The sequence below is a fragment of the Lepidochelys kempii genome, chromosome 10, assembly GCF_965140265.1.
Source record: "Lepidochelys kempii isolate rLepKem1 chromosome 10, rLepKem1.hap2, whole genome shotgun sequence".
In the NCBI taxonomy this organism is placed as follows: domain Eukaryota; kingdom Metazoa; phylum Chordata; order Testudines; family Cheloniidae; genus Lepidochelys; species Lepidochelys kempii.
Genome location: NC_133265.1, coordinates 48,201,758 through 48,225,488, shown reverse-complemented (window position 1 = coordinate 48,225,488; position 23,731 = coordinate 48,201,758). Strand labels below are relative to the sequence as shown.

Below are 23,731 nucleotides of genomic sequence, written 5' to 3'. Positions count from 1 at the left end.
TGCGTACTAGCTGATTTTCCAGGCCTACGGCAGAGCCTGCCTGTGTGAGCAGCTGCTGGTGGAGGCCTGCAGCACTCAAGGATAGGATTTCTGTGCAGTGGGGGTCTTAAGTTGTATTGGCCACATGATCGGTGATCACATGGTGGGTAACTGCTGCTACCTTGGCTGGTTTTACCCTTGTATCTCATTGTGGTGTTGATATGATGCCGCATGATGGAATTTCGTTTTTTTTTTCAGTTTGCTTTCTTAAAGACCTACGAACTTACACACACAAAAAGAACAGTATTAAGGCTGCAAAGTCCAGCATGCAAAAGAGGAAATGCCAGAATTCCGGTAGCCTGTGAAACTTTAATTTGGTCCCTTTGTGCGGCTGCATTATGATATGGGCTTTGGTGCCATGGTCACATGCTATTTTCCCCACAGGGCCTCTGCCTCATTCAATGCACAGGCAACCATCATTCTGGCATTCCCTATCTCTTGAGTGCTTGACTTTGCAACGTTAGCCATGTTCTCTGAATGTAGTTTGCATGTGTGTTATAACTACGTATATGTAGGAGATTACACTAACAGCTACACAAGCCCTTGATTAGTTTTTGAAGATGCCCCATAGGTGGTTTATGTCCTTGAATCTGCCTTTGAAGGGTCCGTAAAGAAGAGAAGTCAAGGGGCGTTTGGCCGAAATGCTGAGGAGTATTAATTGAATCGGTGCTGTTAAAGCAGGGATTTGAAATTGCCAAGCTGTAATTGTGGTACGGTTGCCCCCCCCCCGCCCCGCCCCGGCAATATAAACTCTCCTACGCGAGGTGCATTAATCTGTTGAATCCCAGCACTTGGCTGGTTGAATGTCCCTAATGCTGCTGTTTGTTTGTTTTTCATCGAGCTTTCAAAATGAACTCTGTTCTTCAGAGCTGTCTGTGCGGGGCTCAGTCAGAAAGGCCAAAGGCCTGCGAAAGAAAAGCTTGCTGCCCTTCAGTAAGCTTATGGAAAATCCCTAGGCCCAGCTGGCTTCCCTGAGAAATTTGCTAAAACTCATAAAGATCTCGCACCCCTGATGCTTTCGACTGTATTCGAGGAAGCCGTGATCTCTTAATCCCTGAGTCATTGGCTCCGGTATGCTTTAAAGAGCTAAGAACTATGGTCTCCCCTGAAGATTTTCAGGGAGGATTTTTGGTAGGGGGACGAGGCAGGATGTTATCTGGGCATGCATATTTGGAAGCAGGGAGAATACTCGTTTTATATGTAACAGTATCATTCTTTGGAGCAGCTCATATGCACAAAGGTTAATGTAACAAAACAGGGAGCGTACTGTGTGACACATGACAGGCTGACCCACTTTCAGGGCTTTGATTTCCTGATGCAAAAGTGAAAGGAAATTCTTAGCTATTCACCCCTTCCCTGGGGTCTGCAGTGCGTAGGGCATGGGATGATCATTCTGCGTTGGGAGAATTCTGAATCCAATAAGTTGCAGTGTCAGAACGTAGTGGAGAAGGCTGAAACAAGAGCTTCTTTACTTCTGAATTGTCTTGCTTGTCGGGTGCTCCATATCAGTGTTTCTCAACCTTTTGGATACCAGGGACTGGGCTTGTTGCCTTCTTAAACTGTGTCAGGGACATATCGGGGACTGGCCTGTTGAGAAACACTGCTCCATACAACATGAATGCATTTTGTTGGTATTTAAATACAAGGCTAGTTTGGAGTGTTACCATGCCTGATGCACCCTCAACCCTAATAGTCTACTGCATAAAGTTAAATTTTGAAAAAGAAGTGTGTGCTTTGCTATAGAGTGCATAGAGGAATATGCATTCATTATCCCAAGAGCTTATCTTCTCTTTTGGGCAGACTCGCAGTTCAGACTTGTACCCTGAAGGACTGGGGATTGAAAGGTCCAATCTCTAAGCAGTGCAAAGATTGCTTTTTGTTGGGGTTGCTCATGGATTCTCCTCAAGCATCACAGAAAAGGATGCATCGTCCCTTTAATTATCATTGTTCGTGACTTGTATTCCAGTAGCACCCATGATGTGGTTAGACACTGTTGAAACACACAGGATGACACAGTCCCCACCCCGAAGAGCTTATAATCTTTGGCCAGGTCTATGCTTGGAAGGCTTTGCTGGTATAGCTATAGTGATATACTAGATTGGCAAAGAGCCACGGCGGCTGCAACTTATACTGGCAAAACTCATCACACCCGTGATGGCAGAAGTCTGTAGTGTAGACATGGCCTCAAAACCTGACACTTCTGCAAATGTGAACCCCAATCCTGCAAATGGATCTGTATAGATGCAAAGGACTCCCAGCGTGGATTCAATTTCAGGATCAGGGCTGCTGTCTGTAAATGGGCAGGTAGTTGCACTTCTGCCTGTGAGTACATCTAGTCAGCTACCATCTGAGATTATAAAACATGTGGGCTGACCTGGGGGAATGGCTCTGGGGTGCTAGTGAATTTGGAATGCCATGGCACTGCAGAAATAATCAGCATCAGAATTTTCAGTGAGTGTAAATTGGGTCCTAAACTGAGTGAAAGTGCTTGTAAGTTTCAGAAATCAGGAGTTACTGAAAAGAGCTCAGCTTGGAATGCTTTTATTTCCATTTGCTGTGACTGGGTACGGGGGGAATAAATTGGATCGGGAAAGTACTTAGTGAAGGTTTAAATTTCCTTTGGATAAAAGCGTTACAAAGTTGAAATAGATCTCAGCTGGCAAAGCACTGGAATTATTGTTGATTTTCTTTTTGGCTGTTTTTTTCTCACTATTGTAATTAAAGATAAATTAATTAAGATTCCTTTACACAGGCTGAAGGCAAGCGGACCGTTAAACTCACAGTTTGAAGATGCTAGCAGAGCTCCAAAAAGGACTGGACACTGCTGTAAATAACAAGAGCACCCAGAGTTAATATTAGGAGGGTTAAGGAACATTTCCAAAAGTCCCTGACAGACATAAGAAAATCAGTGGGACTCAGCCCTCTTAATCAGTGAGGCCCTTTTGAAAACTTTACCCTTAAAGGAGTTTTGGAAGGCAGAGGAACACGCCATTATTTATTATGTGGATTGCCAGAGTGTCTAGGAACCCTGGTCATGGTCCAGGGCCCCACTGGACCAGGTGCTGTACAAACACATGACAAAGAGACAGTCCCTTCCCTCATGTTTCAGAGCATAAACCTGTTTCTTATCAAAGAGGGGTAGGTAGAAATTTTACCTTCAGGCAGGTTATCCCATAACAAGAAACCTGGCAGTAGCTGGTGCTGGCCTGATCTAGACTGGCATTTTTTTGTTGTCGTTCTTATAACCTCCCAGCAACATACAAAAAATCCATATGGGGGACGAGGGACAGATTAACTCAAGGAGCCAGTAAATCAAAGCAGCAGAAAATCCCCTTCCTTTTCCATTCCATCCAGGAGCCCAGCCTCCACCCTCCCCAGAAACCCTACAGAAAAGATGGCTTTTGCCTTCTGCCTAGCAGGCCAACGTTGCACGTTCAGTTTAATTTCAGTTTTGAAATAATTAAACACATCCAACAATAAGCGAACGAGGTAATCAGAAATACACATTTAAAAATCTTGAGAGGACACTGTAAACTCCATTTAATGTACCAAGTTCTTAGCTATGCCCGATTCGCCATGCACCCTACTTCAGAAACATCCAGTGTGATCTCAGAGAGCCCCAGACAGAAGCATTGTCTCATGCTGCAAGTAGATGTGAAGCCGTATCTGCCTAGGTGCATCCTGATTCCCCATCTCTGTCTCATGCATTGCAAAAATGAGAGAGAAGGGGTCACATTGATCCCTGGTTTACAAACTTCCTGTTTTCAGCTGAACAGGAATTCTGGTTTCCGCATGAATGGAAAAAACAGGTTTTCACCTGTTACAGATTTTCTTTTTCACTGCTGAAGCTATTGATTGTTTGAACCAAGAGGCAAGAAGATGTTTGTACAGGGTGGTGCACATATTAATTACAAGCAAGGTGTAATTAACAAGCAACGGGCACCTTGATCAGTTTCCTCGTGCACAAACCCTCCCCAGGCTTTTCTAATCTGCTGAGTGGATCACTTAACTGCACGAAGTTTAGACCAATGATTTTTTTGATGTGCACCTAGCACTTAGGCTGCAGTTCAGAAAATAACGGGCAGTTTGTGGGCACAATTTGGCCCCCTTACATCTGGAACTGTTGCATTGCAGGTGTTACATTTCTAAGCTATTTTACTGGCCAGATCCTGTTTAAAGCAACAGGGCCAGCTCCCCCATTCATTGGACCTCGTGCTTCTGTAGTAGAAATGCTACGTTGAAAGTGCCATTTCCAAACTGCTTACAGGGGAGAGGATTACAACACTTGATAGCCCAGCATCCATCTTGGTTTTATTCTCCTTAACTTTGAATGCTCGATTACTGGGTCTTGCCTGTAGTAAGGCCCCAATACAGCAAAACACTGTAAGCATGCAGTTGAGTCCTATGGACGTCAATGTGAGTTCAGTGAGGAGTAGGGTGACCAGATGTCCTAATTTTATAGGGACAGTCCTGATATTTGGGGTTTTATCTTATACAGGTGCCTATTACCGCCCCCCACCCCCGTCCTGATTTTTCACACTTGCTGTCTGGTCACCCTAGTGAGGAGTTTGCCAAATTGCCATCTATGCCAAGAATTGATAGTGCAAATACCCTATTTGAGTTTCTGTGATCTTTTTTTTTTTTTTTTTTTCCTGTTACTAAAAACCTGGGGTCAGAACCTCAGTGGTATCAATGAGCTGAGGGTCTGGCCTCTGTTGTTCAAAGTGAATATCCTCCTTCACACATTGCAAAAAAAAATAATCATGGTACTTAAGGGGTTAAAAGAATCCGTGCTTTGCGTGGCTCTGTGCGCCAGGATTCCACGTCACCAGCGGCAGGTGATTTTTTCTTTCTCCCCTGTGCACACAGCTTTGAAACGCAGAGAAACGGTCTGGTATTCATCTACGACATGGCAGGCTCCCACTATACCAACTTCGAGCTGGACCTGAGCAAGAAAATCCTCAACCTGCTGAAGGTAAAGGAAATGGTGCAGGGGGAGCTGATGGGAACGGAGGCTTCTCCCCCTGCGTATTCTGAGACTCTGCAACCTATTGTAGGGGGTAGAAAGGATAGCGCAGCGGATAGGGCACTGGACTGGGACTTGGGAGCCCTAGATTCAATTCCGCAAACTTCCAGTGTGAACTTGGGCAAGTCCCTTAATCCATCCTGTGCCACAGTTCTGCCTCTGTGAAATGGGTACAGTAGTGCTGCCCTATCTCACAGAAGTGTCATGGGGATAAAATCCATTTTAAAGACTGTGAAGAGGGCCCTATATGTCCCTAGATAGAGACTGCAGAGTGAAGCAGCTCTCTTTGAACCCTGCTTTCCCTTAGACCCTGAGAGTTCAGAACACATGTCTGTCTCCACTCTTCATGGTAGCAGGAGTCAAAGCCTTTGCCAGTGCTATAAATAGAAAGGGTGAAAGTACTTGTGGGAAGTCACCATCTCTGCAGTGACTTCTTTCAAACACTAATATCTCTGCTCTACTTACTTTGCTATCCAAAGCTATCTAGACTGTGAGGCAGTGCTGTCTAGTGGGTAGAGCACAAGACTCAAGATTTGATTTCTAGTCCCAGCTCTGCCACCAGTGCACTGTATGGCCTTGGGCTAGTCAACCTCAGTTTATCAATCTGTAAAATGGGGAGAAGAGTAGTTCCCCATTTACTTCAAAGCAGGTATTGTGAGGACCAGTTAGTTAATGATCATAAAATGTTTTGGACATGTAGGGCCTGATCTAAAACCCACTGGAATTGGTGGGAATCTTACCACTGACTGGAGTGGGCTTGGACCAGGCCTGTAAGTACTATATAATGTGAAGGGTTTGCTATTAGAATGTCTCTGCTTCATGGTTCAATGGCTGAGAATGTTTCAATAAAACAGAGCCAAGGTTTTTTGACTAGTTTGTTTTTAGTATCCTGACAATTACTGATTTCCCAGAAGAAAACATAAGAGAAATAAGGAAGCATTACGCAGGGAAATGTTACCACAAGACTTTCCCTTTCAACGCACAGACAATTAAACTGTAACCATAATGCATTTTATGTATATACAGAAAAGTTAAATAAACCAGAACAAATTAACTCATGAGCTTTAAGGAAAAAAAGATCCCCAAGTTCCAATTGTGTGTTAACACAGCTAGGCATTTATAATGCACCCATCAGCATGGCCTGTGGGCTCCACGCCTGTAACTTCCTAAAGAGCAAAGAGTTAAAGCAGCTTGTTCTTTCCTCCAGTTAAATTGCCTCTTGCTGTTGGGCCCTTTGCCTAATTTCTCCCCAGGCATGTGCTGTATCCTCCCCCTGCTGGCCATGAGCGGGGAAGGCAGGAAAGAGAAGGCATGGGTTGAGGTTGTGGTTTTAAAATGCATCCGTGTGCCATCCACAGGGAGCCTTCCCGGCTCGTCTCAAAAAGGTGTTTATTGTGGGTGCCCCGATGTGGTTCCGAGTCCCCTACTCCATCATCAGCCTCCTGCTGAAAGAGAAGCTCCGAGAGAGGGTGAGTAAAACATGGGCCGGGGTGGGGAGGTGCTGGCACATGGAAAAAGCCCCGAATCAGAGTCCCTGCCATGGGGAAATTCTCCTTAAACAGGGTGCCACGCAGGGAGACTGTGAGGCAAAGGCTGATGTTGCGTGATAGATAGGTGATCTCATAGCCTCTGGTGCAGTCCTTTTCATACACGCTGGCCAATGCGTTCCAGTGATGGCAGCTGGGTATTTCTCCCAGGGTTGCTAAAGAAACATAAGCCTAAGGGCTAAATGCATGAAGGGTGCAAACAGGAGCAGCTGCATTGAAGCCAGCTGGGTTGTGTCCATCACACCCAGGGTTGACTTAGCCCTGAGCACTCAAAAACGGGCCCGACTGTTGAACTTGCAAGAATCTCCGCTCACTTGTGCCTGCGTGTGTCCACACCAAAGTGCTTTTGTGTCTGTGCAAATGGCTGCACCGTTACCCTGCTGGCACAGCGACATGCTCTCTTGCAGCCAAAGCTTCCGAGGCTGCCCTTGGCTGAGAATCTCCAGTTGGACTCTCTTGTTGTTGTTAATGTGTATGATAACTGTGGCTGCTGGCCCCAGTCCCATTCAGGGCCCCGTTGTGTTTAAAGGGGAAATTAAATGTTGTTTTTTTTAACATGTGTGGGAGGGTGTATGTAAAAAAAACAACCACCATCTGATTTAGGTCCCAGTGCAGCAAAGCAAGTAAACATGTGCCTAACTTTAAGTAGATGAATAGTGCCATCAAAATCAGCATAACTACTCAACTGTACTTGCTTTGCTGGTCTGGGGTCTACCAGAACTCATAGGTAGCCTTAAATTAAAGGCCCAGTCCTGACTTTTTGGGCGGGGTTTAGGGCATTCGGCCTATTGCAGATCATATTCTAACAGGCTAAATGGAAAAGGCTTTAATTTGCAAAGTCCTTTGATCAGGCTTCTGGGCTTTTCCTGCAAAAGTGGATTGTATCACATCCAACTACTGTCTGTCTTAGGTTTTCACTTTTCATTTAGCACCACAGAATCTACAAGTAGTAAAGCAAAGCAGGGGTTTGCATTCCTTCCAGTGGTTCGGGTGTTTATATTGTCATCAAAATGTAAGGAGTGCAGCTTCCTGCTTTTGCTCCCAAGAAGGGGTTGAGGTACCATCGTCTCACTCCGAAGCCTGACCTTGGGTATTGGCAAATAATTTTATTTTTTAAAACAATCCTTTCTTCACAGTCCATTTCCAGGGCTGCCCATGAGTTCTGTTAACCATCTAGGGTCTGAAACCATTTCTTCCTTTTTGGAAAATGAGGACAGTTTTTTAATTCCCTTTTAATCATCAACCAAGAGATCATATTCAGACCTTGAATTTGGGCAGCATTTCAAAGTAAAGGAATTTAATCAGAGTGTACGGTCTTTCTACGGCCCCCGGTGTCTGCCACGCTCTATAGACCAAGTCCATGCCTGGAAGGGGTCCTCTTTCAGATAACTAGCAAAATGATGACCATAGTGTGAATGTTTCTTAACCAAAGAGGCTGTACAGCTGGCAACCTCATCAGTATCCTTAAATAACTTCAGATGGAACCATGTCCTCAGAGTTTAATGCTCCCAGGTCCTATAATGTTGTGGCTTTGAATTGCACCTGCCCTCCCCACTCCTCCTGATTAGAGCAGGAGACTTGTATGAAAAGCACCCACCTGAAATGTGGACTTCTCCCCAGTAGTCACAAATCGAGCCTTGTAGTCACAGAAAGGGAGCTGTTTCTATCCAGACGGTTCACAGACCAGATCTCTGTTCTGCTCCAGCTGAGGAAAGGCAGACTCCCCCTACTGGAGTATGTCAGAACAGCTCCATTCACTAAAGAGAACAGATTTCTAAACAAGAGAATGGAGGGGAAAGGGAGCTACTCAAAGACCCTTTTGTGAGGAATTTTCCAGGCTACAAGGCTTGTAATGGCTTCAAGAGGGAAGTGGATCAGTTCACTTCTTAGCCCCAGACAGACAGACTACATCCCCTTCTACGTGCCCACTGTCTCAAGCAAGCCCCTCTCTCTTCACGTACAGGCTGGTCAAGTCCATGCTCTGGGTGCGTTTCACCCCATCCCATCTCACTCTGTTCCCCCAGGTTCAGATGGTGAAGATGTCAGAGCTGAAGGAACACCTGCCCCGGGAATGTCTCCCTGAATACCTAGGGGGATCCCTCAAGCTGGACCCTCTCAGCTGGAACTGCCGGTTCCTCCCCCAGCAGAATGGCCACCCAGACCCGTTGGATGAGCTGATCTTGGTACCGCTGGTTTCACCGCGAGATAATGGCTCGGTGCATGTTCCTGGACCAAAGTGCATGACTGTCCATCAACTGATGGACCATGTGAACCGAAAGCAGAAGCGGGGAATCTACGAGGAGTACGAAGACATCCGGCGCAGGAGTCCTGCAGGGACCTTCATCTGCTCCCTGTAAGTATGCAAGGAAAGCCTCTAGGCACGGAGATGGCGGTGTCGGAGGGATAGATCACCAATGAGTCTGCAAAATCAGAACCATAGCTGGGCTTGCTTGACACAATCCCTCTCTTTCAATGAGGAAGCTGCTTCCATTCTCTTCATCCCGGGCTGGCTAGTCCGTGCAGCGGCAGCGGGTCTGACCTGAGTCTCTTTCCTCTCACGGCAGGCTCAGCAGCAGGAGACAGAGGGCAGAGGGATGGTTTAGAAATCAGCAGTAAGATTGAAAAAGGGACTCCTCAGACCAGGATGCATTTACTGTGCACGTGTCCACGTCTTACTGGCCTCGCCAGGGGAGAGCAAACCTGGTTCTGCTGTGTGCCTCTGCATGCAGAGAGCCACCAAACCAGCCCCTTCCTTTGTGGCCGTGCAAAGCCGCGGCCGGAAGGAGGCAGTGCTTCCAGCTGAGAAGGTTGCAGTTGTGCTGAGGGTGCCGGTCAGGTGCATTGGGATGGGTGATCCCTTGCTCTAGCTGCCCGGGAAGATTCAGCCTGGTTTATTATTGGATTGCAGACTTACCAGTGCTGTCCAAGAGCATGAGGGAGAACAAAGCAACCCTCCTAACATCACGATCCAGCTTACCAGAGACGAGAAGTGGGTGTCAGTTTTACCATAACAATCTGCTAGACGGGCCTTTCCCGAGATGAGGAAAGCCCTGGGTCTGATTGACGGCAGAGCCCAAACTCGGGCACCAGGCGCATGGTGTGATCTAGAACAGAGTCCTTCACTGCTCCCCGTCCGCTCTCTCTTCCTCACTTTTCCTGCCTCTTCGGTGCCCCACAGGGCTCCGTATAACCAGGAGAAGAACCGATATGGGGACGTGCCATGCCTGGACCAAACTCGAGTGAAGCTGACCAAGCAGTACAGCCGCTCGGAGGTAAGCAGGCAGAGTTTTCCCTGGGGCGCTGACTCTCCGCTGTCTAGACGGCCCCTCACCCTCATTCCTGGGGTGGCAGTCGTATGCTGGACATGCCTGTGTGCTAGGGTGAGTGATTTGCCAGCTGGGGCAGTGTGAGAGCCGTGCGTGGCCTGGTGTTTTGAAAGCACCGCGTAAAACTGTGAGGGTGGGGTTTATTTTGGCTGGGGACTCCTCTCTCCAGCCCAGAGACCCAGCCCACCACCTGCTCCAGGCTTTCACATATGCCTGCTCCTTCACAGCATGGTCTCTCCTGGGGCAGCCAGCTCTGAGAGAGCAGAGGCTCTGGAGGGTGGGACCCTGAGGTGCTTTTAGGCCAGGTCCCCAGGAGAGGCTGGCAACTCTCTCCCCTCTTGCCGCTCCCTCCCACCCCTGAGGAACATCCTCAGGTCCTGCCTTACACTCCTCACCAGGTCCCTCCGTCTCCTATGCTGTGCACTCAGGACATAGGCAAACCCGCAGGCCAGTGTGGCTGGTGGGAAGAGGCCTCCCTCGGAGTTGGGAGACACCTACATGCTCTGCCAGCCTGTGGTGCCTCGAATTAGAGTCTCAAACCCACATCTCCCACCTGGTCGTGCATTGCCCTGAGCTTAAACAACAGCACAGGCCCTCCTCGTCCCTGCATCGGAAACCCCAGCACCGGTTACAGCGGTAGTGGAGAATTCTCCTGGACAGAGCCACATGCCTAGCAGCGCTGGGCAAGGGGAACCCTGAGGGCCTTGGCCATGCTGGGGTGACCGGAAAGGAGCACCCCATGTCCCACCCTACTTTAACACTCGGAAGAACGTAGGCCTTTAACATTAAGGGCTGGATCTTCATCTGAAATAAATCTGCCTAGCTCCATTGACTTCAGTGAGCTAACACTGATTTACACCTGCTGAGGGTCTGGCTCTAAGCATTAGCTTCTCCTCTGAAAGCAAGAGGGGAACTCGTTCGCCGGGTACGACGTTGAGCCCCGACAGCCAGCCAGCATCTCGCGCTATGGGCTCTGCTAGCTGGAAGCTCCCAAATGCCAGTTTCAATCCTCTGTTGTCGCTCTCAGCGCACATGCTCCCTGGTGAGAAATGCCTCCTGCCAGAGTGAATGTGGGGGGCACTGAGCCAAACAGTGCGCTGGGCTGGCTGCTCAAGGGACAGCAGTGTGGCACTCATTAAAAACAATAGCTCAGCCTGTCAAGCTCTGAACCCGAACGTAGCACACGGGGAGGCTTCGGAGTAACTGCGGCTGTGTGAGCATGCAGCCGAAAATTGCTGACGAGAGCCTCGTTCATCTACCCAGGCTGGAGTCTTGGGGGCGCCACTCCTAGAATGGTTGATTATGACACTAACCCCTAAATCCCTGAGAGATACAGCTCTGGGCATCACTCTGGGGTGCGTGTCAAGTTTTCAGTTGCTGCAGGAGGAACACAGACCCCTGAGTGCCCCAACTTGGGTCCTTGCAGAGAAAGGGATCTTTGTTCCTTTAAGCTTCCGGCATGTCTGAGCTTTCTATGCGAGGAAGGGAGTGAAGAGAGCCCATGTCTGGAACAGCCCTCTGTGTCCCTGGGCGACATGGACAGCAAGGCATCGTGGGAGGTTATTTGGGGGCTCTGATTTGAATCTGGTCAGACTTGACAGTTTCTCTTCCCTGCTGAGTTTGTTACTTTAAGACGCCTCCAGGTGATCGGAAGGGCCGGAGTTTCGCTCCATCACATTTCACTCCCTTCCCCTGCTTTTAGTTGCTATTTGATCTCTGCAGGCATTTGGGCTCCCCTCTTTCAACTGCACACCTTCCCCCCGGTTATTTGTCAGGGGTATTTGGAAATAGCAATAGCCTAAGCTCCACCCAGCCTGGTGGGAGCAGGTTGCGTGTCCCATGGCACTGCTGACCCAAATGAAACTGGCCTGTGTGGTGGTAGCATAATTGTAAACAGCATCATGGCTGTGCAATGGGCCGTGGGCGGATTTTGTTTTAAAATAGGCCAGTGTCAAAGTGTTTTAAAACTGATGCAAACCTGAGCTCCCTCCCAGAATGGAAGCTGGGTTGCGGGAGATGCCCCAGATGAGGTTCAGGAATCTGGGAACGCATGGTGCCCACTCCTCTTCTATCTGTCCCAACCTGCATACCTCAGACTCTTTCTGTTGCTCAGCTGACTAACAGCTTTCCCCTGCCCTTGGGCATTCCTCCTCCAGCATGTTGTGGTGTTACGCTCTGCGTGGTAACGGTCTGTGTATCTTTCTCTCTCCAGCTGACAGACTACATCAATGCCAGCTTCATGGATGGCTATAAACAAAGGAATGCTTACATTGGTACTCAGGGTAAGATCATACTCTTCTTAGAATGGGGTCAGTACGCCACGACGTTGAGCCCACTGGTAGGCAGTGTCGGGGCAGTGAGCTGGCAGGTTGCTGTTCATATGCTGCCAACGTGGCTGGCTGGGAGAGTCTCGGCACTGATCCAGTCTGTGCTCATCAGAGTCCTGTAAAGAGTGATTCTTGCCTCTGGAGGGGCTGGAAGGAACAGGGTGGAGCCATAGGCGCCGACTTCCCCTCTTTCCTGTAGGTACTCGACCCCCGCCCCCACTCCACCCTTTCCATGAGGCCCCGTCCCAACTCCGCCGCCTCTCTGCCAATATTCCAACTCCTTCCCCGAATCCCCACCCCAGCCCCGCCTCATCCCCAGAGCGTGCCACCTTCCCGCTCTCCCTCCCCCCCCCCCATGCGCGAGCGTGCGAATGCTGCCAAACAGCTGTTTGGCGGCAGCCAGGCAGGAAGCGCTGGGAGGTAGGCGGAGGAGCGGGGACGCGGCGCACTCGCAGTGGCAGGGGGGGAGCTTGGCTGCCGATGGGTGCAGAGCACATGCTAATTTTTCCCCATGCGGTGGTGAGGTGTTGGAAGCATCCCTAGAGTATGGCTGCTTGTGGGAGGAGCTCACTCAAAGGGGTGGGGAGGGGAGATATCGGGTGATGGCTTGATCTAAAGCCCATTGGAGTTCATGGAAAGACTCTCGTTGATTTCAGCGGGCTATTCGTCAGCTGTGCGTAGGACAAGTCTGGGAGGTGAAGCAATAGTTTAGACAAGTCACTTCGCTTCTCTGAGCCGGTTTGTTCCCCTTCTGGAGGGTGGCATGCTTATTTCTCGGGCCCTACAAAATTCATGGTCCATAATTTCACAGTCACGGGATTTTTAAAATGATAAATTTCAAGATTTCAGGTATTTAAATCTGAAAGTTCACGGTGTTGTAACTGGAGGGGTCCTGCCCCAAAAAGGAGTTGGGGGGGGGAGGGTTTGCAAGGTTATTGTAGGGAGGGTTGCGATACTGCTTCCCTTACTTCTGCGCTGCTGCTGGGGGCGGTGATGCTGCCTTCAGAGCTGAGCAGCTGGAGAGCGGCGGCTGCTGGCCGGGAGCCCCGCGCCGAAGGCAGCAGCAGTGGAGTAAGGGTGGTATTGCCACCCTGTCTGCTGCCGCTGGCGGGGAGCGGCCTTCAGAGCTGGGCGCCCGGCCAACAGCTGCCGCTTTCTGGCCGCCCAGCTCTGAGGGCAACGCAGAAGTAAGGGTGGCAATACCCTGACTCCCCCTCCGCCCTCACCCCGCGAACTCCCTTTTCGGTCAGGACCCCCAATTTGAGAAACACCGGTCTCTCCCTGTGAAATCTATATAAGACGGGGTAAAAACACCCAAAAGACCAGATTTCATGGTCCGTGATGCGTTTTTCCTGGCCATGAATTTGGTAGGGCCCTACTTATTTCCCTAGCAGCTGGGTGCTGTGAGGGTTAGTTAACGTCCGGAGAGCTCTGTGCAAAGATAAAGTGCTGCAGAACTGTTTCCTGCAGAGTGGAGGAGCAGCACTGGCCGGGGACACCAGACATCCCTCCCTGCAGGCTGGCACAAAGCCCAGAGGGCCGGGGGAGAAGCTCGGCCAATGCCCATTGAGAAGGGAGATCCTGGATTTTGGGGGGTGGGGGAACGAGAAGTTTGGCAGAGAGGGGGTGTGACCACAGGCGGTCCAGAGGCACAAATGCAGCACGTGTGGACGTACCTGAGCTAGCTAGCCTGCGAGAAACAGCAGCGTGGCGGCAGCTGGGTGGGCTGGCCACCAGAGCACGCACCGCGGGTCCCCGGCGGGATTATACTCGGGCAGCTAGTTCATGCCCCTGCCGCTTCGCTGCTATTTTTAGCGAGCTAGCTGGATCCGAGGTAGCGCGGGCACGGCTGTGTGTGCTGCAGCTGGGCCTCCCAATCGCAGCACGCACATACCATTTGAGGCTGATATCTCAAAGGTGCTGACGCCCATTCAAGTCCAAGGGGAAATCAGGCCAAGTATCTGTAGGCCCTGCGGGCAGGGAATGGGGTCTGTCCTGAAACATGGCTTCCCTCTCCCATCAGCCGTATGAGCGTTCGGCAGCCGAAGGTCTCACCCAGTACTGATTGCCTGTTTGGAAACGAGCGTCCTGGCTAAGGCAGATGCCCTCTCCCGGGAACAGTCACAGCCTGAGTCTCTACGGCACTTGGCACCACGTACATTGGTTCCTTTTGAATCAGGGACCTGCTGTGCAATAGAAGCATCCGTCTCGCTGTGCTGGGGCTTGCAGAGCATCTGCCTGCATTTAAGGAATGATCCAAGGCCCCTTTTGCCAGAGCTCGTATAACTCTCATGTGCCCTGGGGTCTCAGGGAATGGAACAGTCCTGGCAAATCATCTCGCAGGAACCTCCCCCGTTACTCCTCTGGGGAGCAGTTGAGCCATTGGTCAGGACAGAGCAGGGGTGGGACAGACTGGCTGGTTTTATTTGATTTGTCCATGGTCCAGCCATGTGGTCAAACTTTAAAAAAAAAAAAAAACAAAAACAAAAAAAAAACCCTTCCACAAATTATTTGCCCCCAAAGTATGTATCAAATCACTCAGTGCCGTTGCCTAGTTACAGAGCGCTCTCTCTCTCTCGAGTACCTACATCCCTGTTGCTCCCCAAAAAAAGTGTTTCAAGAGGACCACATGGTCTCCTACCAGACAAACAAAATCCCCATCAATATTTCCAACTGAATAGGGGCGTAGCAGCATAAAGCTCCCCCGTCAAATCCCAGTGAGCTCACAAGGTGCCTGGTGTGCATCTGGCAGCAGAGATGCTGTCTGTTGTGGAGCAGCCCCCCAGGACTCCCCCATTTTGCAGCAAGTCGTGGCCTGACAGAAGCATCTGCCTCAGTTTCCCCTTTTAGAGTCCCTCGAAACAATCCAAATGTTCTGGTGGGGTTAATTCATTACAAAAGTTCCATGTATATGCATCATAACAAGTCCCATAACCATAGTCCAGAATTCTCCAGCGTTGTCCAGACAGTACATGCAGTATACAGCCCTGGCATCTCTTGCCACACCCTGGCTGTCCAGCGCAGCCTCAGTGTCCCTTGCTATGCTCTGGATCTCCAGCGCAGCCCTCTCCTGGCCTTGTAGCAAGCCAGCCTCCCCAGCCTTCCAGCTGGAGTGCAACCCCTCTGTTGCCAGCTTCCCCACAGCCTCTCTGCTGGGAGCATCCCTCACTACCCCAGGGCCTCTCATGGTTCTTCTGGAGATGTCAGCAGGTAAGGTCCTCTGCTGCTCTTCCTGCCTTCAGCCTTCTCTGGCCCTGGCCAGCCAACAAACCCATCTTGCTGCTCTTCAGCCTTCTCCAAACTTGCCAACTCCTCCCTCTTCCCAGGGAGTGCTTGCGGAGAGCATGCGGCAGTTGTCCCTAGAGATCCCCTCCAGTCTCCTAAACTTTCCTGACTGACTCCTTGGGTCTCTCCCAGATCTTTTCTAGCCTCCAGGTGCTGCCCCACCCTCTTAATGGCCAATTGGGAGTACCGCTCTGTCACAGGCACTGGACCTGCCTCATTTACACGGGCCAGCCCATCCCTGACGCAGCAGCGTTCTACCACAGAAGGCTCAGCTGTTTTGTTGTCAACACCTTTCTCAATGTTTACACAAAACCACCACGGGGTCTAGGGTCCACAGCAAATTCACAACCCTACCTCCAGCTCTTCCCAAAAGCTTTTCATGTCACCACGTTGCTCTTCACAAACCTGGTGGCATGCAACTGAGACATGGCCAGCAGCTAAGCGGGGCCAGAAGAATGGGGTGCAAACCTGTGGCAGACATAGCCAGCTAGAAATTTGTTGGCCATTTTAAGCACTTGGCCTGTATCGTGTTTGGTCTGCAGGAGGAATGGGTGTAGTGTTTACAGTGGGTCATTTTCCTCAGTTTCTTCCTACTCTAGCCACGTTCTCCAGCCATGTGAGCTGGCTCTGGTATCAGTGACAGCAACGGTAATGTGGCTGGGAGGGGAAGGGAACTAATACCAACCACCCAACCGTTAATAATCACACAGGAGTGCTGGGCAGTGAAAAGCAGGAGCTACCATATGTGCATTTAGAGCTAATACTCCTAGAAGCTCCATGTAGCATCGCAGCGACCCACATGATTTGATGAGGCAGCCCTAGGGGATCTGTTGTCGTTGTTAAGTGCTGATTTGCCATACACCAATGGTCCAGGTGCTGCCTTCTTCTTGGGTTGTTCCTGAGGGTGTGGCCAGAGGGGACTGGCTGGAGCAATCCAGTGGGAGGTGCAATTTGTGCATCCCCACGTTCACTGGGATGCTGGATGAGAATTGATGTGTCCAACACTTATAACCTTTCTCACATGTGATCTGTCCTGTCAGGACCTCTGGAAAACACGTATTGCGACTTCTGGCGCATGGTGTGGGAGCAAAACGTTCTGGTGATTGTCATGACAACCAGGTGAGTGAGTGTGCGTGGAGAGCAGAGACCCACTCAGCCTCTTGGATGAGAGGTCCTGGCCACTTGGGGACATTCAAGATCCTATGTCCCTTTTTACAGAATGAGAGTTAGTGCCATGGTGCAGGCTGAAATCTGGTTTGGGTGATCACATTTTGTTTCCTTAAATCTCTACTCCTGGGACTTGAGCAGACAGCACCGGATATGGCATAGCTTGCTTTCTTCTTCACTTGCTGCCCTAAACATTTGTAGAGGTGTTGTGCACTGTTAAAGCATCTGCCATATTCTGCCCAGGAAGTGGCTGCATTTTGATTGTTGGTGGCTGTAATTTATACATGTATATATGTATAGGAAAAGTTCATGTGTATATGTGTATACGAAATGCCACACAAATTTTATATATATACATACACGCACACTATATATATATTCACTGTGTGTGTATATATGTGTGTGTGTGTATATATATATATATATATATGCAGCGAGAGAGAGTTTGTATAGTACTTTGAGATCCTGTTTCCCATTTCTAAAGCCCGCTCCTTCTGTGACCTTGGTCAGGTGATTTAATCTCCCTGCCTCAGTTTCCCCATATGTAAAATCAGTCTATTAATATCTGCCCCCATGGAGTTTTGAGTCTCTTAATGTTTGTGAAACACACTGAAGATGTGCGAAGCATTATGATTATTTTAAGTGTGGAGTCTGATTTTCGCATTCTGGGGAATAGCTGACATCAGTGGGTCTCCGTTTTTTCCATACCTGGAAGGGCAGGATAACTGCAACCTCTGATGCTTGCTGGTGTCCACCACTCCAGTTGAGAGCCCCTGAACTGTTGTTAACCGCCCAGTCAGGCAGGGCTCACCGCATTCAATTACGCTTTGATCAGGTTTACAAGGTTCTCTCCACAACCATTAGGGCTGGAAACTTTTTTTTTTTTTTTTTTTTAAATGAAAAGGCAAGAAAGGAAGAATGGTTGTGACTCCCAACCTGAGTACCCTGGTGTATGTCGAAATGACCTATCAGATTCAAAGGTCCCTGTAACGATGGATTAAGTGGCCCAGCTGTTTGTCTGAGTGTAGTGTTTACCAGTCTGACATGTGGCTGCTCAGCATTTGGGGAATGCTGTCAGGTCACTGCTAAACCTCAGCAGAGCAATTGTTTCTAAGGTGCTTGGCTCGTCACGTCCTTCACCCCTCCTGCAGGGGAGGACTGTGTCTCCCATTTCCCTCCTCTCCCATTACCAAGCAAGGTCTGAGTATAGGGTACAGGCAGGTGAGAGCCTGCCAGCATGTCTGTGACCGAGCTGCCCTGCAGGTCGGTAGATGGCTTGGCCGGGATGGAACAACCTCCCCGATCCGCTTCAGGGAAGAGGCAATGAAGAACCCACCCTTCTCCCCACCCCTTGTATATTACAGGCTTGAGGAGGGAGGCAGGAGGAAGTGTGGCCAGTACTGGCCACTGGAGAAAGACTTCCAGGTGTGCTACGGATCCCTCACTGTCACCAACCTTGGGGTGGAGAACTTGAACCATTACAAGAAAACCCTTCTGGAGATCTATAACACTGAGGTAATCCCCCGCCCCTCGCTGCAAGGAACCTCTCCAGGAAGGGGCCAGAGGACTAGGCTCCGTGGGGGAAGGAGGCTGCAGTCCTCACTGGTGCCCGTGAAGGAGCAGGCAGCGTGAGTGAGCCCCAGCTGCTGTCCTCTCGGCTGCCTGCGGAGAATCGCAGCTGCGTGGGGAGAGGGGTACGGCCACCTCTGCGGAAGGGAGAAACGTGGGGTGGAGCATGGTATCTCGGCAGCACTGCGGTGTGGGCCATCTGGGCTCGGGACCCCACTGTGCTGATGAGCTCTGCTGGCTTGGAGAGAGGTTGTGTCTGGGTTGTTTGGCATTGATGGCGGCCTCCTGATCCCCGGCTGGGAGATGGGACCCTTGGGAATGCTGTATGCGGGTGATGTGACAGGAGAAGGGATGGGCTGGATGAGGGAAGGTCCATGCTGCTGGGCTTGCAGTGGCTGGTGTGCAGCTGCTCCAGGAAGAAGAGGGAATGCCTGGAGTCCCACGCTGTACATTGAGAGGAAAGGGGCGCTCCCGGGGCGGATGGGGGTAGGGGAATGGAATGGAAGCAAAAAGCACTGATGGCGGGGCTTTCGCACCCAGCACAGAGAGAGGCGTCTGGTGTCCCATTTCCAGTACTTGAGTTGGCCGGATTACGGCGTCCCTTCTTCAGCTGCCACTCTGATCGACTTCCTGGGGGCAGTCAAGCAGCAGCAGAGGTTGGCGGCCAGTGTCCTGGGGCCTCGCTTCAAAGGTCACGCAGGCGGGCCGCCTATGGTGGTCCACTGCAGCGCTGGCATCGGCAGGACAGGTAATTCTCTCCAACTCCGGAGAGCAGGCTGCCAGGGGAGCCCCTGTAAATAGGAGACAGAGAGAACAGAGTGAAACCCTGCTGGCGTCATTCCTAGTGAACCCCTAGGAAGCGCCGCAGTTCAGAAGGAAATAGCTCTTCTTTCTTCTTACTGTATTTCCCCCGCATGGGATGCTCTCCAGACCCACTGTGAAGCCACAGAGACTGTCACCCTCCCCCGGTACTTTCCAATTCCAACTCCGCGCCCCACGGGGCTTTTTGCACACTGAGGGCTGGCTGTGATTTGTTTCTGGTTCAGGCAGTCCTTAGTCCCTTCCCGGGGGGAGCCATGTACCTTCAGCCTGAGAGCTGGGATCCCGAGAGCGTCTCTTTGACATGGCAGATTGCTCCCAACTGGGCTGGTCCTTCCTGGGAGACTCAGGCGGGAACTCCTTTCTGTGGAATCCGCCTGGGCATATTGACAAGGACACATGCACGCCTGGAGCCTTAAATCCCTGCATGTCCTTCAGGGATGGAATTCCGCCCCCTTGCAAGAATTCAGTGTTAATCTGTGGAGTTAGGGCAGGTGGTTCCCCAAGAGTAGCTGAGATTGTAGGACTTCTTAGGACAGTAACTGGGAGTCTACGAGGGGGAGCAGGGTTGTCGGGTGTTTCTGTGGGGTGGTGCTGCTACAGTGGCCGTGTTTTGATGGACGGCCTGTTTGTCCCCTCCCTCAGGTACCTTCTGCGCGCTGGACATCTGCCTCTCTCAGCTGCAGGACACGGGCACGCTGAACGTGCCCCAGACGGTGATGCGGATGAGAACGCAGAGGGCCTTCAGCATCCAGACCCCCGAGCAGTACTATTTCTGTTACACGGCCATCATTGAGCATGTGCAGAGAGAGGGCCTGCTGCCCCCCACTCCCACACGGGCAGGCCAGGAGAAGAGCTAATGGGGACACAACCCAACCCGAGGGCAGGGACTGGCTCTCCTGTCAGTCACGACCAGCCCGCCTTCCTCACGACCAGTCTGGATTCAGCAGAGCCTTCAATAACCAAACTCCTTTGTCTTAGGGCTCCAACCTTTCCTTGGCTAGCTGGTTCTGATGAATCACAGCTAGTAGCCACTGACTAGCGACTCGTGGTCTTAACTATTACCACCTGCTGTTGAACTGTGCCTTATTCAAACCAAATTGTGGCTGCCATTTGCCAGGGGTAACTAGAGATAAGTGGGAAGAGGATCTGCTCCTCAGTATGATTTTGTTTTTGTGGGACCACCTGAAATCCACCTGGAGGACTTGACTTAAATAAATATCCATTTCCAGTACCACCCAAGCCTTGGGCTTAGAAAAGGCACATACGTCAGTCTTACCTGCCACTAGGTGTGTGTGTCCGTCTGTCTGTATGTGTGTATATAATATGTACTCCATGTGTTCAAGTCTAGCCTATGAAAGTATTATATAGATACATATACACACGCACCTGGTTCTGGCTGCTCCTGGGGCTCAGTGTTGTAATGTTGTCTCACTGCTGTGATTTCTCGAGTGGGGAGTTATAGCCTTGCATTGTTAATGGCGCTGTGATGTTACTGGCTCTGGTTTGTTTTTTTCTTTTCACTCCTCTGCTGCGGCTGTAGAAGACGCACACTCGCTAGTACACACGCACGTCAGCGTACAGACCACGGCGTGAGTTGTGCTGTGGTGCGGAGACGCGGCGCTAGGCCCAGCTAGGTCAGAGCGCATGCCGGGGTGCCGTGCAGGGGTTACACAGTCTTACCTGTCTTATTTGGAGGAGGGGTCCCGGGGCCCATCTTTTCCCTTGAGTGAGGAGTTGCAGATCTTTACTGTGATGAGGGGACCCTTCCTTCCCAGGCTGGAGATGACTCACCTGCTCACTAGGGGGCAGCGACGGGCAGCAGTAGGTACCAAATGTTGCAGGGCAGAAGTGCTGTCAGAGTAACTGGGTGTTATCAAGGAAGTCTGAACTCAACTGATGGTGGTAACTTACTTCTGTGCTAGAAGCGGTGCTTTTCCAGGGAGTCCCCCTCCCGCCTATCTCTGCCAGGCAGACATCATCGGGATGAGCTGCGGCTGCCAAGTGCCAAGCGAAAACCACCTTAAGGTATAGAAGCCAAAAACCTGGAGCAGCTGCTTACCCCTTCCTTCCTGCCCCGGCGGTGCCCGGCCTGCCATTCAACGCACAGACTGTGCAACCCCAGCCCTCCCAAGTGCTGCTGAGCTATCTGACCATCATGCCCCTCCTTCCCCGCCCCGGGAGGTGAGGTTGGCAGCTGAACAGACCCTCAGTACCTTTATACTGTAATAAGCTCTCTGAATGTACATTCTTATTTTTACAACCTTTTCGGTTTTGTATTTAACGTTCACTTGATCGAGCCAGAGCTGGAGATCATTGTAAATGTTCCTATGCGCTGTCGCATGGCGAGACGGTTTTTGTATTTACGTATAAATATACCTACAGACGATCCGTACGCCTTGCTTCGTCAATGCAGCCGCTCGGGGAATGGGAGGGGAGTTGAAGTGAGGGAGTCTGTGGACACAGAGCGAAAGAGGGACTGGGTTAGGATTGTGGGTCTGACAGCCTGAAATTTAGCTTTGTCCAGGGGGACCCAGGCTTGGTCCAGTGTCCAATGAAGTCAATGGGAGTCCATCCTTAAGTCCAGTGGGGGCAGCATCAGGCTTGCAGGGGGTTAACCGGTGCAGACCTCTCTTCTGCTCCTGTTGGCCTCAGCGGGAGTTTGTGGCTCCATGGGAGAAGGACCTCCTAGGTCAGGGGTGGGCAAACTTATTGGCCCGAGGGCCACATTGGGGTTGCAAAATGGTATGGAGGGCCGGGTAGGGAAGGCTGTGCCCCCGCAAACAACCTGGCCCCCCTCCCACTTCCTGCCCCCCTCAGAACTCCTGACTCATCCAACCCGCCCTGCTCCTTGTCCCCTGACCGCCCCTCCCCCCCGTCTCCTAACCGACCCCCACTGCCGAACCTCCACCCCATCCAACTGCCCCTGACTACCCCCCGGGACCTCCTACCCCTTATCCAACACCCCTTCTCCCCACCCCCTTACCATGCCGCTCAGAGCAGCAGGACAGGCTTATTGGAAAGCCTGGGAGGTGGGCAGGCACAAGCCGCACTGCCCGCACGGCTGCAGGGGCGGGGCTGGGGGCTAGCCTCCCCGGCCGGGAGCTTAAAGGCCGAGTAGGACGGTCCCGCGGGCCATAGTTTGCCCACCTCTGTCCTAAGTAGACCTTGGACTCAATGGTAGAACTTCACACAAGCCGTTCGTGGTAGCAGAGAGAGACAGAGGCTGCTCCTGTTGGTTATGCATGCTTTAATTATGGATTAATTTACTGTGCTTCTCATGTATACAGTACATGCCTAGATAATCCCTCAGGATATCTGTTACTTAGGGCCACAGCCAGCCAGAAAAATCACAGGTGAATGAGTCTCATCTTACTTTCCTGTTGTTTGGCTTTGCGCTAAATAGCCTTGTTGAAAGAGGTCGGGCACAGCTGTTCGTCTGGGCGTGGCTGGTGGGGTTTTCCTTTCACAAAAGCTAGCTCTCTTTTCTGTAAGCGATGGGTTTGGCCCAGACACCTCTGCCCCTTCACTATAAAGGAAAAGGTATGTGCAAAGTCCACTGACCCCACCCCGAGCTCTGAATGAGAAGGCTGACAAATTGTGTGTGCCTCTTTAAGAGTTTCGTTTGCTGATTTTCTGCACAATTTAATACAGACGCCTCAATTATACAGTTAATTACAGCTCACTCAACAGGCTCAATACAAAGGTGGGGCAGGGTTTTGAGCTGCTCAGGTAAATCGGAGACACCCTAACACGAATTATTTATGTCCATTATATTAGCACGTAGAGGGTCCCACCCCTGATCAGAGCCCTCTTGTGCTAGGTGCTGAATATACACATAATCCCTCTGCGGACGAGTTTACAACTGAAACAGAGGAGACAAAGGAAGGGGAGGGGAAACTAGCACAGCGAAGGGAAGTGGTTTGCTCATGGTCACCCAGCAGGACAGTGGCAGAGCCTGGATTAGAACCCAGCTCTCCTGGCTCCCAGTCTAGTGCCCTATGCATTGGACCACGTTGCCTATCTGACACACACATGCACAGCCTCCCTCCTCAATCATCATCATCCGAAAGATGATGTCAAAGAGCTGCATGTCTTACAGGCGTATTTATGCACCCAGTCCAATGAAAGCAACAGGGACAGGATTAATGTTACCTGTTTTCCTTGGATGCAGAAGGTGCTTCTCTATGCATGGGGATACAGATGGATAAAGGTATATGCTTACCTACTGGAGTATGCCGAGGTGTGTGTACACATAAATCATCATGTACGCCTAAACATCAGACACACACATATTGGGAGAGTGTCAACCATGGGCCTTCAACCACTGAATCACTGCTATCCAGTATAACCACGCTACTTGAAGGTCCATATTGCTTTTATTCACTTTTTTAAATATTTAAGTGGGAGGGTGGTTAAAAATCTGTTGTTGTTTTTTAAGTGACTATTTTTAATTCTGTCCCCCTCCCCCCGTTGAGGTAGTACAGCCACCAAGTGTTTCCCTCACTGCTATTGTTTCTTTAATTTAAGGCTTCTAACATCTGTAGCTGCTTTTTGCAAACCCGGTGCTCGCTGTTGATGCCTGTTCGATCCCGTTTCTGTGGAAACAGTCGCCACCAGGCCAAC

At 50.7% G+C, this 23,731-nt stretch overlaps 1 protein-coding gene across 1 annotated transcript in view; it reads left to right on the top strand.

The window, feature by feature from the left end:
* The window catches only part of PTPN9 (protein tyrosine phosphatase non-receptor type 9), a 50,410-nt gene extending 28,918 nt beyond the window's left edge, over positions 1-21,492 (top strand). The window contains exons 5-13 of the mRNA XM_073303455.1: positions 4,909-5,014; positions 6,424-6,534; positions 8,637-8,965; positions 9,791-9,884; positions 12,151-12,220; positions 16,591-16,669; positions 18,082-18,232; positions 18,827-19,034; positions 19,751-21,492. Of these exons, the coding sequence (XP_073159556.1) occupies positions 4,909-5,014; positions 6,424-6,534; positions 8,637-8,965; positions 9,791-9,884; positions 12,151-12,220; positions 16,591-16,669; positions 18,082-18,232; positions 18,827-19,034; positions 19,751-19,965 (1,363 nt within the window). The 3' untranslated portion in view covers positions 19,966-21,492. The remainder of the gene's footprint in view (positions 1-4,908; positions 5,015-6,423; positions 6,535-8,636; positions 8,966-9,790; positions 9,885-12,150; positions 12,221-16,590; positions 16,670-18,081; positions 18,233-18,826; positions 19,035-19,750) is intronic.
* Positions 21,493-23,731: the final 2,239 nt, after the last annotated feature.